This window comes from Meleagris gallopavo, chromosome 25 (genome assembly GCF_000146605.3).
Source record: "Meleagris gallopavo isolate NT-WF06-2002-E0010 breed Aviagen turkey brand Nicholas breeding stock chromosome 25, Turkey_5.1, whole genome shotgun sequence".
Lineage (NCBI taxonomy): Eukaryota > Metazoa > Chordata > Aves > Galliformes > Phasianidae > Meleagris > Meleagris gallopavo.
In genome coordinates, this window is record NC_015035.2 from 2,091,649 (window position 1) to 2,106,322 (window position 14,674).

General features: G+C 53.0%; 1 protein-coding gene, 1 long non-coding RNA gene and 1 other non-coding gene across 3 annotated transcripts; all 3 read right to left on the bottom strand.

Moving 5' to 3' along the window:
* Positions 1–822: 822 nt before the first annotated feature.
* LOC104914281 lies at positions 823–2,266 on the bottom strand. The gene is made up of 3 exons (XR_795940.3): positions 2,208–2,266; positions 1,973–2,015; positions 823–1,398 (listed from the first exon to the last, which is right to left on the bottom strand). It is a non-coding gene; the product is annotated as an uncharacterized LOC104914281 (long non-coding RNA).
* On the bottom strand, positions 1,717–1,921 carry LOC116217437. Its single transcript, XR_004161983.1, has one exon. It is a non-coding gene; the product is annotated as a small nucleolar RNA SNORA73 family (small nucleolar RNA).
* Positions 2,267–3,129: 863 nt separating the features above from the next.
* On the bottom strand, positions 3,130–14,667 carry PHACTR4 (phosphatase and actin regulator 4). Its single transcript, XM_019622789.2, has 11 exons — positions 14,575–14,667; positions 11,813–11,977; positions 11,345–11,698; positions 8,348–8,921; positions 7,528–7,754; positions 6,932–7,082; positions 6,336–6,391; positions 5,527–5,588; positions 4,850–4,987; positions 4,130–4,206; positions 3,130–3,766 (listed from the first exon to the last, which is right to left on the bottom strand). The coding sequence occupies exons 1-11, from the start codon at positions 14,633–14,635 to the stop codon at positions 3,751–3,753; spliced, it is 1,881 nt and encodes a 626-aa protein (XP_019478334.1). The 5' UTR covers positions 14,636–14,667; the 3' UTR covers positions 3,130–3,750.
* Between the last annotated feature and the right edge of the window lie 7 nt (positions 14,668–14,674).

The window sequence follows — 14,674 nt, forward strand, 5'->3', positions numbered from 1 at the left end:
CGGGACCGCCTCCGCAGGGCACGGAGGCTCCGTCCCTCCCATCCCGGGGCGATCTTCGCAGGAGGAGCCTAAAAATCCCCCCAACACCCCGCGCTAAGACGGTGAATGTCCGTACGGTGCTTCTCCCGGCTCTCACCTGATCGCGCTTTTTCCCCCGGAACGATCCGGAGAACCGCAGCGCACCGCAGGGGTCGGCTCTCCATCCTCCCCCACCCAACCTCCTTCAGCAAGAAGCCCTTCAGTTCTTTCTCCCCACCTTCCCCCACTCCCCACGCTCAGCCGTTCTCCCCTCCAACCGATTTCCCTTTCCAGAAGCCCACCACGTCCCCCTTTCCCAGCACCACAGCCGGGCTGCTGCTCCCCGAACCACGTGGGGAGCGTTCCCATAAAGCAAAGCTACTTACAGTCCGGTTCCGAACGTTCAGAGGTCCAATAAAAGCAGCCAACAGGTATAAAAGCAGCCGTTAAGTCCTTCACTTAACAGAGGGAAACAACACCTAAGTACGCTTACCAGGAATTACAACTTTCATCCCTAAAATAGGGATAACGCTCCAACCCCCAACGACCCACTCAGCCCTAAACCAGCAAGCAGTTCTGGTTGCAAACGGCACAGAGCCGCTGCTTACTGGTACCAGAACTCACGGAGCATTAAAGACAGCAGAGCTGTGAGCTCCCTGCGCCAGCTCCAATTGTCTCCCAAAGGGGGGGGTGGGCAACCCAACCACACAGAGCCCTGAAATCTTAAGAGGTTTTGTTGGTTTCTTGAGCTTCAGAGGATGACCCAGCAGCTCGCAGTCACACCACAGAAAATAACCACACAGCAGCGTTTCAAAAGTCATTTATTTGTCAGGCACTGATGCAGATGTGTCTCAGAACACTCACAGAGGAAATTCGGACCTCCCCAAACGGACACGCAGCACCCGCTGTGCCCATCTCACACAGCACATTCCCACTGCAGCCCTCCTCCCCAGCACCGGTTCTTCCTCAGCAGCTGCCTCTGCTTCTCAGCCTCCTCGTTGGGTGGAGGAGCACACGGTGCTGCTCAAAGATCTGCTTCTCCCAGCCGGTATAACGAGGCACCCACCGAGCCCAGAGGCTCCTGTATGCTCTCCTCACACACAGCTCACTCACACGGGCTCAGTCCCCGCAAACCCCAGGTGCAGCAAGGGGCACCTCTGTATCAGCACTGCTTGGAGTGGGGGCAAGGAGCAGCGTGAAGCACGTGGTCTGATACCCCCCGACAGCCCCTTCCACACTGCTCCAAACTCCACAGGCCAGGTTGGATCGCACCCCTCAGTCACATTCACCTTTCTGCCACCACTCACACTGCTGTGCTCAGTACATACTCACCGTCACTGCAGACACAGCTGCTGACATTCAACTACAAACCTTCAGCGTCTGCAACAACAGAAACATCAAGAAAACTTAGTTACTCAAGTCACAAATGGATTTTACTACTTTTTTGCGTGGCAGGAAGGATACGATCCATTCTGCTATCTCATTAGAGATGTGCTCATCGGTCACAGCACAACCACGTGCTTTCAGTGCATGCCCACCATCCCCCTGCCTCTGCACAGCCCCAATATCCCAGCACTACGGTGCATCAGAGCGCTGCGGTGCTGACCCACAACCAGCTGTGTGTGACCTCAACAGGGGCTGCCCTTATTCCTATCAGCACAAGAAGAGCTCTGCAGACCCCAAACCCGCTCGGTAAGGATGTGTTTCCTGCATGGTTTATCTCCTCTGTCATTGCCCGAAGGCTCAGAGAAGCAGTAGGAATATGCAGGCTGCAGACACGAGGCCCGGCTTGTTCTCCAACGACGTGGAAGGGGAATATACGTCTCGGGCCCGAAGGCCTACGCTCCCGTGCGCCACACGGACAGAGCCGAGAGAGAGCTACTTCTCCGGGTGTCCTCGTTGGGTCATGGCCATGTGCCCCCCCTCCGGACAAACGGAGCGCAGCGATACTCACAGCGGCAGCGGGCGGGGTTGGGCCGCGGGGCAGCACGACAGGCCTGGGGGAGAGGAGAAACGCTTGTGAGGGCCGGCGGGGCCTGCAGCGTGGGCCCCAGCAATCCATATAGCCGCCACAACACACACAAGTAGAAGATAGATCAGAAAATGCAAACTACACAATGAAGGCCAAAGCAAGCCACGCCAGGAGAGGCCGCGCCGTGCCCTACTCCCTGCTCCCCCCTCCCCCTTACCTCCTCACGCCGCCGCTCACCACCAAAAGAGACCGATGGCTCCTCCGCTTCTTTATTTATAGAGCCAGATGAGGGGGCGGAGCCTGATCGCGCAGGCGCAATGAGCAGAAAGCAGCGGGCCGTGTGCAAAGCGGCACGGCGGAAGGGGAGCGGGGCACATTGCGCGTGCGCAGTGGGAAGGCGGGAACGGCGGACGCGCATACGCAGTAGGAAGGCGGGAACTGCGGGCTCTTCCGTGAGGGGCGGTAGCGTTCGTCAGGCAGACGCGCACACGTACAGAAAGGTCATCCGAAACGCAACCGCGGGAGCAGTTTAAAAAAATAAAAACAATAATAAAAAAAAAATCCTAAAATACTTTTATTCAATAATTAAAATCTGTTGAGGAGACAGATATACAACGCAAATGATTGTAGGCTACAGCCGTGCTGTACGTGGGGAAGCTGTGAGGGCCCAGCAGGGGCTAAGCCAGGCCAGGACTTCCCCTCCCCACAGCCCTGCAGTGCTGTGATCCTCCCTTCATGCTCAGTGCCATCATGTTTGTGTTGTGCACAATAACAACTATTTTTAAGGTCACTTTTTAAACTTCCCGCCCGCACAGTGATATCATCAAGTTTCCAGTAGGTTTTGCTGTAAAAATGAGACAAGGCAAGTTCAACCCTGATTTGGGAGAGTAAAAAAGAAACATCTGAGAGGAAGCAGCAATAAAAAGCACTGACTGCTATCACAGCTTCCCCAAATTAAAGAGTTTGTAAAAGGCAACAGTCATTTCCTGGTTCTGTCATTTGTTAAATGAGCACAATTATCTCAATACGATCCATTAGTATCACAGCGAGTGTGAGAGAGTGGGGAGGGAATGTTTTATATCTTTGTGTTTTCATTTTGCTTGGGTTTTTTTTGTAGATTTTTTTGTGTTTTTTAAATTAAAAAAAAAAAAAAAAAAACGACAGCATATGTTAATATCTATACAATTCCCTTCCAGGACAACAAACCGTTGGTCAGTAGTGATTCAGGACATGAAAGATAACAACAGACGTAAGCAAAGCCAAAAACAGCGAGTCTGATGTCAGTTGTCTGCACACAGCAAATACACACACGTGTCTCCTAGCACATCTCCATTCCTCAGCTCTCCAGCACCAGAGCTGGTTTTTCTCCTCTTGCTAAGGAGGAGGACGCAAAGGGGTCGCTCCTAAAAGGAGCACGTGCAGCTGAGAGCTGGGCCTGGCACCACAGGAAGGGAGCTGGGGAAGGAACTGTTTGCTCGTGTGTGCACGGTCTGGCAGGGATGCTGGAGCCAGAAGAGAGGCGTATTGCTGAGCTGCACGAGGTATAGTGTTCGCTTCCAGCCTGATGGCACTCGAGACGTGTCTGTTCCAGTGAAATGCTACATTCAGCCTGGATCCCCCTTCCCGGCTGAAAGCCCTTTTCTGGATTCGTTTTGAAGGCAAATCTTGGAAGAGTCGAGGTTCTGCCCTCGCTGTATTGCCCAGGAGAGGGATGCAGAGAACTTCCAGTCCTCTTGGGTCTCTTGTTCCCTCTTGGAAGATTATGGTCGGTGGTACCTAAAAGCCAAGTTAAAAAGCCAAGTGTCATCTTGGAACTTGGGTTAAGCACTTACTGAAGCATTACAGATCACTGATAAGAATAAACTGAATTATCTCTGAACTTTCAGCCCTCGGTGAAGCTGTTAACATCCAAAGTTTTCATCTCTGCCTTAGAAAGCTCTTGCGCTCTGCAAACACAGCTCAGCCACGGGGGGCCACGATACGCAGGTTACTTCTGTCTAGGGAATATTGTTTTTCCTAGAGAAGCAGGCAATATGGAGCCTAAAAGCAGAATCTCAGCATGCCACGATCCTTGAGGAGGTACAGTGCACCCTGCTAGGCTTGATACTATAGGCACCATAATGGTATGTGCTCACTCACCGTGTGAACTGCTTGCTCTCCTCATGGACTTCCATTTCACAGCTCTTAAACTCGTTTAGCTCCTTCCGGATGGCAGCCTGCATGAGAAGAGAGAGAGCTGTTATCTCCTGCTAGAGCATACCACCCTCTATCCCCATTTTAAGTGAGCTTTAGACATGGGAAGAAGGCACTGTGGCTCCAGCGTTCCTGCTGATATCATCTTTTGGTGGTAAAGTGAAGAGTAACAACAGATTTTAAATCTTAAGCCTGAATCCCTCAGCATCTTTAAGTAGAGGAAGAAGCTCAAATTGCAGCAGCCACCCCCACCTTTCGCAGTCACTTCACACCAGGCTGTTTAACCTGCCCCACCTCCTCCGCACCCAGGGCTGGGCAGCCCCCACAGGAGGCCAGGGAAGGTGACAACAGGTATCTCCCCTGCCAGCTTGCCTAAGCCTGCTTCAGCCTGTGAGGAACTGCACTCCTCCAACCAACATCTGTACCCTGCATCTTCTTATATCATCACTCAGAAGCCACTACAGGGCAGACATGCAGGCTCTGTGTCCCCTTGGAGGGGACAGGAAGCAGGGCTGAGTCCAGCACACAGGGCGAACGTGCACTGCTGGTAGTGGGTGGGGTGCCAGAGGTGGAAAGAACAGAGCAATTCACCTTGGCTCACCCTTTTGTCTGGGACATCCCATCTGACTCCCTGCCCCTCCCTGGGGCCGGGGCGCTCCCTGTTACCTTGTCAGCAGGTGTAAGCTTTGTCCACGGCTTATCTGCTCTCCGGTCGTAGTCTTGAGCATCTGTTACTTCCACATACTCGTTAAACCTCAGGATCTTCCTGGCCTGCAGCTCTGCCACTGTAGGCCTTTGGCTAAGCTGAACACGAGAATGAAAACAGTTTGTGCCTTGTCCTCAGAGCAGCTCAGGAGCAGTCACTCCATGCACAGCAAAGAGCAGTTCCCACTGGTCCTGAACCACAGATGGGAAGCTTTTCCCCAGCAATGAGTAACAGCAGCGTGTAACCTGGGCACCGTGGCCAAAGCAGCCGTTGCTCTGCACAACTTCTCTCGAGCTGTAGTTACTTTGGAAATGGATTTCCAGGAGCCTGATGTGAACATCGTAGCCACCGAATTATGGTTCTACAGGCAGGCCAGCATCCCTTTCAAGTGCCAGGTGCCAAATTTAGTTCCCATCTAGCTTGTTACACTTGATACCAGCTCAAATCTGTCAGTGCCAAACCTGCTTGTGGTGCCAAGAGCTCTGACAACCCACATTCCAAAGTCACCGCGGTCAGAGGGCGCTGGGGACAATTACACAACAGCCCCGTGACCTCACCCACAGCCAGGCACCTCCTGGCCACCACCAACCCCCACAGCTCTGCCAGATGGCCATCGCAGCACGACAGCCTGCAGTACCTTTCTGGTGAGCCTGCGTTTGATCTCTCGCTTCTCAGCCTGACGGTCAGCTTCATTTTTCGCTGCCAAGTGGAAAAACAAACAAACAAACGTCTTTTTTTTTCCCGTAAGCATCACAAGCTTTGAAAGGTGCCTTCTGTCAATACCCTTCCTCACCAGCAGCCCACTGAATGACAGTGGTCTTGTGGGCCTTAACGCAGTGTGAATGAGTCATTCTCTCCAGCTTTCTGTGTATTTAAGATTAATGGCCATTCCCTCAAAACCACTTTGCGGATTACTCCTCCCCCAAGCTATTATAGTAATAGTTTTGAAGAGAAAAGCAGTGCAGATAAATATTTAAAACTTCCTGAACTAACGTTTCCCTTTCCCCAATATGTTTATTTAAAACTTTTGCAGAACAAGGTATGGCCAAAAGAAACAGCACTCACTGAACAATGAACTTTTTGGATCCTGCAGTACAATGCTGTAATGTCTGGGCCACAAAGAGAAGTCCAGTCCAAACAAAAACTTTGCTGTGCAACTTCAGAGCAGTCTTAACCAACTTTCCCTGAGCTATCAGGCAGGGGATGGGTGGCCTTTCCATAACGTGGTGCTTTGAACTGTACTGTGTGCTATCCCTGCTACGGCCTGATTTTCACCAGAGTCAGTAAAAACCAGCAGAACTGCTTTACTACAGTGATACAACCAAAGCACAGACCTCCATCGCTACGTTTCAAGCAGACTCCGCATACGCTTGGACTAAAATGTCAGATGAAAAACAAGGCAGCTTTTATTTTATTACTTAGAGCCGCTAGAGAAGCGCTACTCACGCTGAAGTATGTTCCTCTGCTCCAGTTCTTCTGCTGTGGGCCTCTGACTCAGTCGCCTAAAGAAAAGCACGGCAAGAGCATCGTGTGTTATCTGCTCATCCACCAGTAGGGCACAAAGACCACCAGCCACTGCTGTCCTGCTTTGGGTTCTCCTCCCCTCCACTCCATCAGCAGCTCACCCACAGGCCCAAGCCAGGAAGGCACTACAGAAGCTCATGGATAACTTCTCAGTGCTGTCAAGCAGACAGGCTGGAATATCAACAGCCTGAGCATCGGCACGCAGCCTGCAGCTTGCAGCTGTTCACAGCTTTATATGCCAACCGTATTTTACAGCAGCAATGCTTCTGTAGTCCTTGAGATTCTCCCCTCCCAACACATTTAACATCTGTAAACAGCACTGGTAAGAGACATTGCTCAACTGCTCTGCTCCAGGAGAGACTTCCAGCCTTGGTAACTGAGGGGAAAGCAACACTGAGCCTCCAGCCCTGACCCAGAAGCCCTGCCCAACCACCTGCCATGCTGCAGCAGAGGCTGCTTGGACAAGCAGCAGCTTGTGCCCAGGGTTCAGACACACCACCCTCCTCCGCTCCTTGTACCTGATCAGCGTCGTCCCGATCTGCTGCCGAATTTCATTCCACTCCTCTTTGCTTTTCCGAGGGAAGACAATCTTTTCTTCCTGCACTGTGGTGGTGTTCCCCAGCTTTATAGCCAGCGTGTCTTTCCTCTTCACTTTGTTAGCCAGCGTGCCTGCGGGGAGGGAGAGGGATGGGACGGGACTGAAGACCGCAGTGCCTGAGAGCAGCGAAATGAGCCACTGCCAGTTGTGCTTTCCCTAGGGCTTGCTTTCCCAGCTCACTACAGCTCCCAGCTTGCTGGGTCTGATCACTACAGCAGCAGCCAGCATCCCTGTGCGACGCCCCTCCAGCTGAAGGGGTGGGACAGCACAGGCCACCTGCAGCTGGAGGGGGGTCAGCAACCTGCAGCCGGAGGGGCAGCATCTTGTCAGATGAGCATACAGGTTTGGCTGCCGTAGCCTTTGAAAAGGTAGGGGAGAGGACACGTGGTGCATCATGAAACCAAGAGCCAGCTGCTTTGAAGCGCTGTGTGAACTGCTCTTTGATACCGAGCTCAATACAGCCGGGCACAAGCTCAGCAGAGAAAGAAAAGGACAGCTGCAATGTCAAAGCCTTACTGTTATGGCTTTCATCTTCTTCCTCATCCTCCTCCTCATCTTTGTACAGGATGGGCCCCTCCGAGTCAGAGTCACTCATCCCTTCCTCTCCCTCCTGCTCCTCCGGCAGGACCTGGGGCACCAGCATTGGGATGACGGTGATGGACGGCACGTCCCCGATATACACACGTGGGCCTGAATTCTGCTCCTCTTCCTGATCCTCCTCTTCCTCTTCCTCATCGTCTGGACTAACGAGAAGCACACCATTACATCTCTTTGCACACCCCACAGACGATGCCCTGTTGGCTCCACTCAGCCCACTGAAGGCGGGACGGTGAGGAGCCCAGGAACCCGAGCAGGAAGAGCAGCCCCAGCCTCGTGATCCCCCACCATCCCCAGAGCACAGAGTAAAGGCCAGAGACACTGCAGAAAAACAGCCCTCTCACTACCCAGCCTCGAGACTTTCGAGTTCAACTCTGTTATAACACAGGACAGTCCTTCTCCCACTTCTGCTTTGCAAAAGGAAAGACTAAGCAGGCCACGAATGGATGAAATCCAGGATCTTGTTTTGTCTTAGCGCAATTAAAGCCAGGCCAGATCCCTGGCACCAGCCCGCATTTGTACTCTGGAATACATTTCCCTTTGTGAGTGATGAAATTCCAGAATCAGGGTTAATTTCCTGAGAAGATGTGTCAGGTTCCTGAGAGGCTGAAACGGATTCAGCCAACAGGCAAAATGGCTGCAAACGAAGCACCCGGCCCAGCACACGGTCTCTCACCATCACAGCCCCAGCACTGTGCCTCGCTGTGAACCACCACCACCACGCACCAGAGCTACTCACACTTTCAGCATCTCGATGGTGACCGGCAGGGACCTCGTCCTGCCCATCGTGCCGTTGTCCTCCCCAAGGCCATCGTTCTCAAAGAGCAGAGAGTGAGCTCTGTGCGAGCCCTCGGCGGGGGGGGTGACGGGCAGGGGACTGGCCAAGGCCTGCTGGATCCGGATGTGCAGAGGGATTTGGGGCAGACGGGGCAGCCCGGGAGGTTCACCAAAGCCTTGCTCTGCCGTCCGCTTCGACACCTCCAGGGACCTGAAGTCTTTGGGAGGAGGGGGGGTCTCCTTGGGCAGGTCCAGGGAGCGCGGGGCATCCAAGACAGGGGTGGAGTTGGGCAGGGGCATGCGTGGAGGCTCCGGAGGGATGTGTGTGGGCAGCGGTGGGGATGGTGAGGGCGGTGGGTAGGTGGGTGCCATGTGCAGTGGGAGCAGTGCGGGACGGCTCGCTGTCCAGTCACCTGGGGGCTTGGAGGGGAGGGCTGCCTCCGGTGGGTTGGTAGGCAGGAGGCCTCTCTTCGGTGGGAGAGGAGGGGAAGGCTTGGACAAGCCTGTGCCACTGTTTATTGCTTGAGAAAGTTCCGCTGAAAACAAAAAAAAACAACACAAAGGGCGTTTGCCAGATTCCCTTTGCTAGCGTGGAACAAGCACGGGAAAGTATTCAGGTGCCAGAAACAAGCAGATTGCAAGCCTCTAGTTTGTTCTTCCTCCAGCAAAGGTGAGACTTGGGAGAGCAGCCAAAACCAAGCAGGCTGGGAGAGGTCTGGGCATCCTGCTGCTTCGGGGAGAAGAGCAGCAGCCCTCCAGTGACAGCAGATGGAGCTCGACCTGATCCAGCTCTGCCTCAGCCAAGGTACACAGAGCACTTTGTGGCTGTATTCACAGTTCTGTTTGCAAAGGGATCAGAGACAACCATGGCAACCCGGACTCCAGCTGTGTTAACAACTCCCTCGCACACTCAACAGCTTTGGGGAAATGTCACCCGAAGGCGAAAGTCAGCAGAAGTGCAGGCAGCAAGATGCTCTCCACATTTCCCCTCACCTGCAGGCCCAGCCCACGGACGCCGTGCCACCTGCAGGCGATGGTGACAGAGTGGCGGCCCTAAGCGGGGCCTGGAGGAACCTGCAGCCCCCGGCACCACGAGAGGGTGCTGTGAGCCGGGAGAGCTGCGCTGAGATAAAGGCTGCATAGCTGCAGAGAGGTGAGCACATTTTTGGGATGTTTTGCATTTTTAGACTTCCCTTTTGTAGATTAAGAGTCAGATTGTGCAAAACACCGAATGCCCTCAGCTCCCGTCAGCCTCAACCCAGAGAGTTTCAGCATCCCCTCAGCAGCGCTCCAAGCCTGGTGGGACCAGGCTCGAGTCACTCTTAGGATAAGGGCAGACAGGTTTTGAAAGAGATCGGCTGGCTGGCAGAAGGAAGAGGGGATGGAGAAGGGTCAGGTGCCACTCAAAGCATCCCCTCCATGAGAGGGGGATACCTCTGTACCGACCGGCACAGCTGCTGCCCAGCCCTGAGCCTTGCTTTCAGCTCCTGCGTGCCTGGAGTCAGAGCCTGCATCAGAGACCAGCAGAGAGCTCACAAAGCCAATTCCACTGCTGCTGTTTATCCACAGCAACAAAACAAGGCCTGCACGGCAGTGACAGCACGCACGCTGCAGTTACAGCCCATCATGCAGGGAACGCACAGCCCTGCAGAGAGAAGCAAAACCTCCCTGCATCTCCATTTGAACCCAAGTAACGCTGCAGGTCCGGCTGCTCCCCTCCGCATCCCTGCAGCCCGTGTGTGGGAGAGGGCTGGGGCTGAGCACACGTTTGACAGACTGCTGTCTTCAGCCACGTTTTTTGTACCCAATTACCTCCTGCAATTAGCACCGGGGCTTTTCAAATACCACCTCTGATGTGTGCAAACAGCTTAAAGAAAACAAGAAAGTATTTCATCAAGCGCTCAGGCATGGTCAGACTAATCAAGCTGGTCTGGCATACAGGAGTGTTTAATGCCATACCAAGGTTGCTTGCAAAACCTGCTAGAGCAAGAAGCTCCAAACAGAACGGAGGGATGCAGCCCAAGCTCCAAGCAGTGGCTCGGGCTGCTTCACACAATGTAGGCTCCCAGCACTGCCTCCCCCAACCACACCTGGGCAACGCCTCCAGTTTCTGTGATAACAATGCAGATGTGTCTCACTGATTGGCTCAGGAACCTCCCTCCTGACCTGCACTAACTGACCCAACCCAAAGGTCAGCAGGGCTGTGACACACAGCAGCTTATCACACGGATTGAAGTTGTCTCATTTCTCCCAGCAGTGCTGCACCTTTAAGGCCTATAAAAATCCTGAACAGAGCAGGACCTCGCTCTGCTTTAAGAAGCTCTCCCCAAATCACCTCCTTGGAAAGCTGAAGAATTAAATACCTCAAAGTGTGAAGATTCAGCTTGAATTACACAAGAGCATTCACCCGTGGGACGGGTCGTAGGACTCATAACATGGCAATACCCCATCACAGAGCTCAGAGAGGTGCCTGACTACAACCAGTAAGTTTGAACCACCCCTGCCAGCACCTGGCACACCAGCCATAGCACACATTGCTCAGCATGATGTGGATTTTTGCTCAATTGATGCTAAAAGCATTGATTCTCACTGACTACAGCTCTGCACAGCAAAAATCTCACACGCCATCTACCACTCCCAGCTGTTCACAGATGAATCCCAGCTCTGAGTGAAGCATCAGCATTTAAAGACAGTCTTAAAACGCCCTCTCCTTGCACCACTCCAAAGCAGGCAGGGATTCCCTCCTGCAGGTAATGCTGGAGGAGTGCATGTTTGACGCACTGGATGGCTTATGGCAGGTGATGACACTGTTCCAGCACACGTGTGCCTGGGCTAAAACCTTTCAAACCTTTGGGGAACAACTGCCCGACGTTCATGATAAATCCAACCATAAGAAAGGAAGAGATTCTCAAAGGGAGGGCTTGAGAACGCCCACTGCAGCAGCTTTGGAGGCACTTACCTATCACGGAGCTGTTCCTGTTGGTGGGTTTGGGTGGGGGGACAGGAGGCTGTTTGGCAGGGGCTGTGCTGGTTGTACTCGTAGGAGCAGTAGTGTTGGCACTGGTGAGAACAGGGGGCAGAGTCCTGGGGGCTGGGGAGGGGGCAGCTGTGGAAACGACTGTCTTTGCCACAGCGGGGGCTGCGGAGGAGGGGTCAGTTTTTGCAGTGCTGCCGGCGGGTTGGGGATCCTTTCCCTGCGGCTCATTTGCCTCCTGGGAAGTGGAGGGAGGTCTTTTGGGAGGAAGCAGAGGCTGGCGGGGCTGTGGCTCCTGAGGCGGCTCTGATTCGGAACCAGGGTGGCTGCTGGATGAACCTGCAAAGAGATACAGTGTAAGAGACCAAAGGCAGCGAGGAGGCGAGAAGAATCAGATGAGAATTCAAAGCCAGCACTATAAGAATCCCATTTTGCACGCAGCTGGTTTCTTACCGTGTCTTTTCTTCGGTTCCTCGACCAGAACAGACTTCCTAAGGCTGGAGGACCTCGTGGCCTCCTCTTCCTGGCTGTGCAGGTTACCGACCCCAGGACCACCAATGGGCACCGTGTGGCCATTCTTCAGTGCAGACGGATTCACCTTGTCTGGCTCTTCACCATCTGCAAGGGGTGGGAGGAGAGAAGCAAACAGAAAACATTCAGAAAGCGCAAGACAGAGGAGACACAGCTGAGGTGAGCTGTTACCGATCTGCACCCATTTCTCCCTGGTTTCAGGAACAGATCTTCGGTCTGCCTTCTGCAGAGGAGAGCACAGCAACACCAACTGGAGCTTGGGCTGAGAGCTCTTTGTTTCACTAGCAGCAAGCAGAACAGTACAGTACTGTACCCCATCAAGCAGGGCTTTCCTCAGCAGCTCCTTAATCTCCCACCTTATTTAGAAAGAATGCTACCACACTTAAAAACCAGTGGACTAGGAAGCTGCAATCACAGTTAACCTCCAGCAGCTTCCCCACCAACTCACCTCAGGAGTAATCACACATTCTGTGCTGCAGTACAAAATCCAGCACTAGCCAAGTCACACACATTGCACATGAAACAACAGATGCTGACAGTGCCTTAATGTGTGTTGAAGCACCTCCATTTTCCTTACGATTCCAGCCCTGAATTTGGCACAAAGATCACGTTTTGCTCTATGCAAAACATCCCACATCCATTCTCATGGGGCAGTGCCTGTTCTGACTGTTGGATGCCTGCTGTACTGAGGAAATGCTGGTGGTGGGGGGACGATTGGATGGGATGATCTTGGAGGTCCTTTCTGACCTTGGTGCTTCTATGATTCTATGACTACTTTCCTTCTCAAGAAAACTTGAGTAAAAACGAGTTTGATTAAAAACCTTGGCATTTTCAGCCTGCCATCTCTCAGACAATTACAGCTCAGCATTAAGTGCCCGCCAGGTGTCAGACCTATGTGCTATTCCACCTTCGGACTGATTCCCCAGGCCTCCTTCCCCACACCAAGGTGTTATGCAGGAGTTGAACACAAAGCACCAAGCTGAAAGCTCTCCAGGTTTTCTTTTCTGCAACAAAACAGCGTTGGTTCCTGCAAGGAGATGCAGAGCAGCTCTGCCATGAAATGCAGGAAGCGCAGACGGCGGCAAGAAGGAGTTTCCTCCCCAGCCAGGGCTGAAACTCAAGAGATGAGCTGCAGCTTTTTATAGCAATAATTGCCTCTGGCAAGCTGAAGCTTTCAGCAGGGGAGGCAGACCAGCAGGATCTTGCTTCCCCTTAGTCATTCACACCTGGCATGCCCTTCTCAAGCAGAGCAGGGTGTTCCTGCTGCCCTCCTCACACCATTTCACCCCGCACTCCACTTCCAGGGCCACCACCAGGCTCAGGAGCAGCAGCACAGGTCTCCTCCCTAAAGGTTTCCGGATTTTTTGTCACTACCAACTTGCCTAAGAAAATTAACCGACCTCATAAGAGCGGGTTTTGAAACTGCAAATAGAATAACCTACCTCCATCCTCTTATGACTGCGCCGGTGTCTAAAAATCATGGAAGTGAGGGATTAAGATAATGCGCTTTCTAACCCAACCCTCCTGACAATATCGACTGCTCCCTCATACCTTGGGTTTATGCTTTATTCAGACTATAATCATCTTCTGTTTCTTAAGCCCGATCAGATGACTGAAAGCAGAAAGGAACCCCCCCTCGCAGCCACGCTTCTGTTACACCCTCACGGTTTGGAAGACCTCTTTTCTGCCACCACTGGTTGGAAGTTTGCTGCACAAAGCCTTTGATCTCTCTTCCAGTTTCACCCCATGACCTCACATGCTTTTGCACCACGGTGAATCCTTCCTGCAGCCCATCACTTACACCCTCGGGTTGCTGTAGGTGGCTTTTATTAGAGGGCAGCTGCAAGCAACCCTGTTAGTTTTAACTCCAGCATTCAGTAGCTCGGACTGAAAACCACTTTTTCACTTCCACTTTTGTATCTTCCTTAGAAGAACCCTAACATTTGCATTAGGTTAACTCTGCAGCATGGCTTTCGAGGTAGTTGTACAGTGCTCTGCTCCACAGGCCACCCAAAGCAGTGCCCAACAGCTCCCAGCACAGCCAGGTGAGCAAATCTGCTTGAAAAGGTATCCTGACAGCGTGGCCCCAACTCAGCCATCGAGGATGGCAGAAAGCAGGGAAGGTTTCTCTGAAGGCAGGGAAAGCTTAGCTGTGATCAGCTGTAACACCATACCACGAAGGTTCCCATCTTCAGCCCCTGGAGGAAACTCCCCTACCCAGGCAGCCCGAAGACATCAGTCGGTTCTTTTCCAAACCTGGAGCCTTCAAACCTGAACTCTGAGGTTTGCCTCTCCTGCAATGGATGGAGTGCAGCTTGGAGCACGGTCAGAGCAAACCAGAGAGGGTGAGCCCGTGGTGATGGGGGGCTGGGCAGGATGGGACAGGGCGGAGCAGGACAGGCACGAGAGGGACAGGATGGGGTGACACAAGGGAGGCCCTGCCCTCCCCACTGGCAGCAGGACAGGTGCTGCACTCCTTGGGCACATCCTCCTAACTGAGCACACTGCCTTCCTTACCAGGACAGTCAGATGAGAGAGCGTACTGAAAAGGGTAAGACAGACAGACAGGAACCATACCAGCAAAGAGCCCTTAAATTCATCTCCCGGAAGGGCTGAAGGGTGCCAGAGGAAGGTGAGCTACGCAGAACACAGACAGGTGAGGATAAGTTCGTTTGCAGACTCACCCTGCTCAGGGTCTTCCAATAGAACCCCTCTTTTTACCAGCTCCTCTCTTGGCTTTCGCATTGAAATCTTTCGTTCTAAAACTGGTATTAAATTGAAAAA

What these genes read in the sequence shown, in the direction of transcription:
- PHACTR4 (XM_019622789.2), bottom strand. Translation starts at nt 14,635, where the DNA reads ATGCGAAAGCCAAGAGAGGAGCTGGTAAAAAGAGGGGTTCTATTGGAA. An exon ending in ATTGGAAGACCCTGAGCAGG is followed by an intron (nt 11,978 to 14,574) that starts GTGAGTCTGCAA and finishes CACCCCTTGCAG; the next exon opens with ATGGTGAAGAGCCAGACAAG. An exon ending in AACGCAGGCTCACCAGAAAG is followed by an intron (nt 4,988 to 5,526) that starts GTACTGCAGGCT and finishes TCTCGTGTTCAG; the next exon opens with CTTAGCCAAAGGCCTACAGT.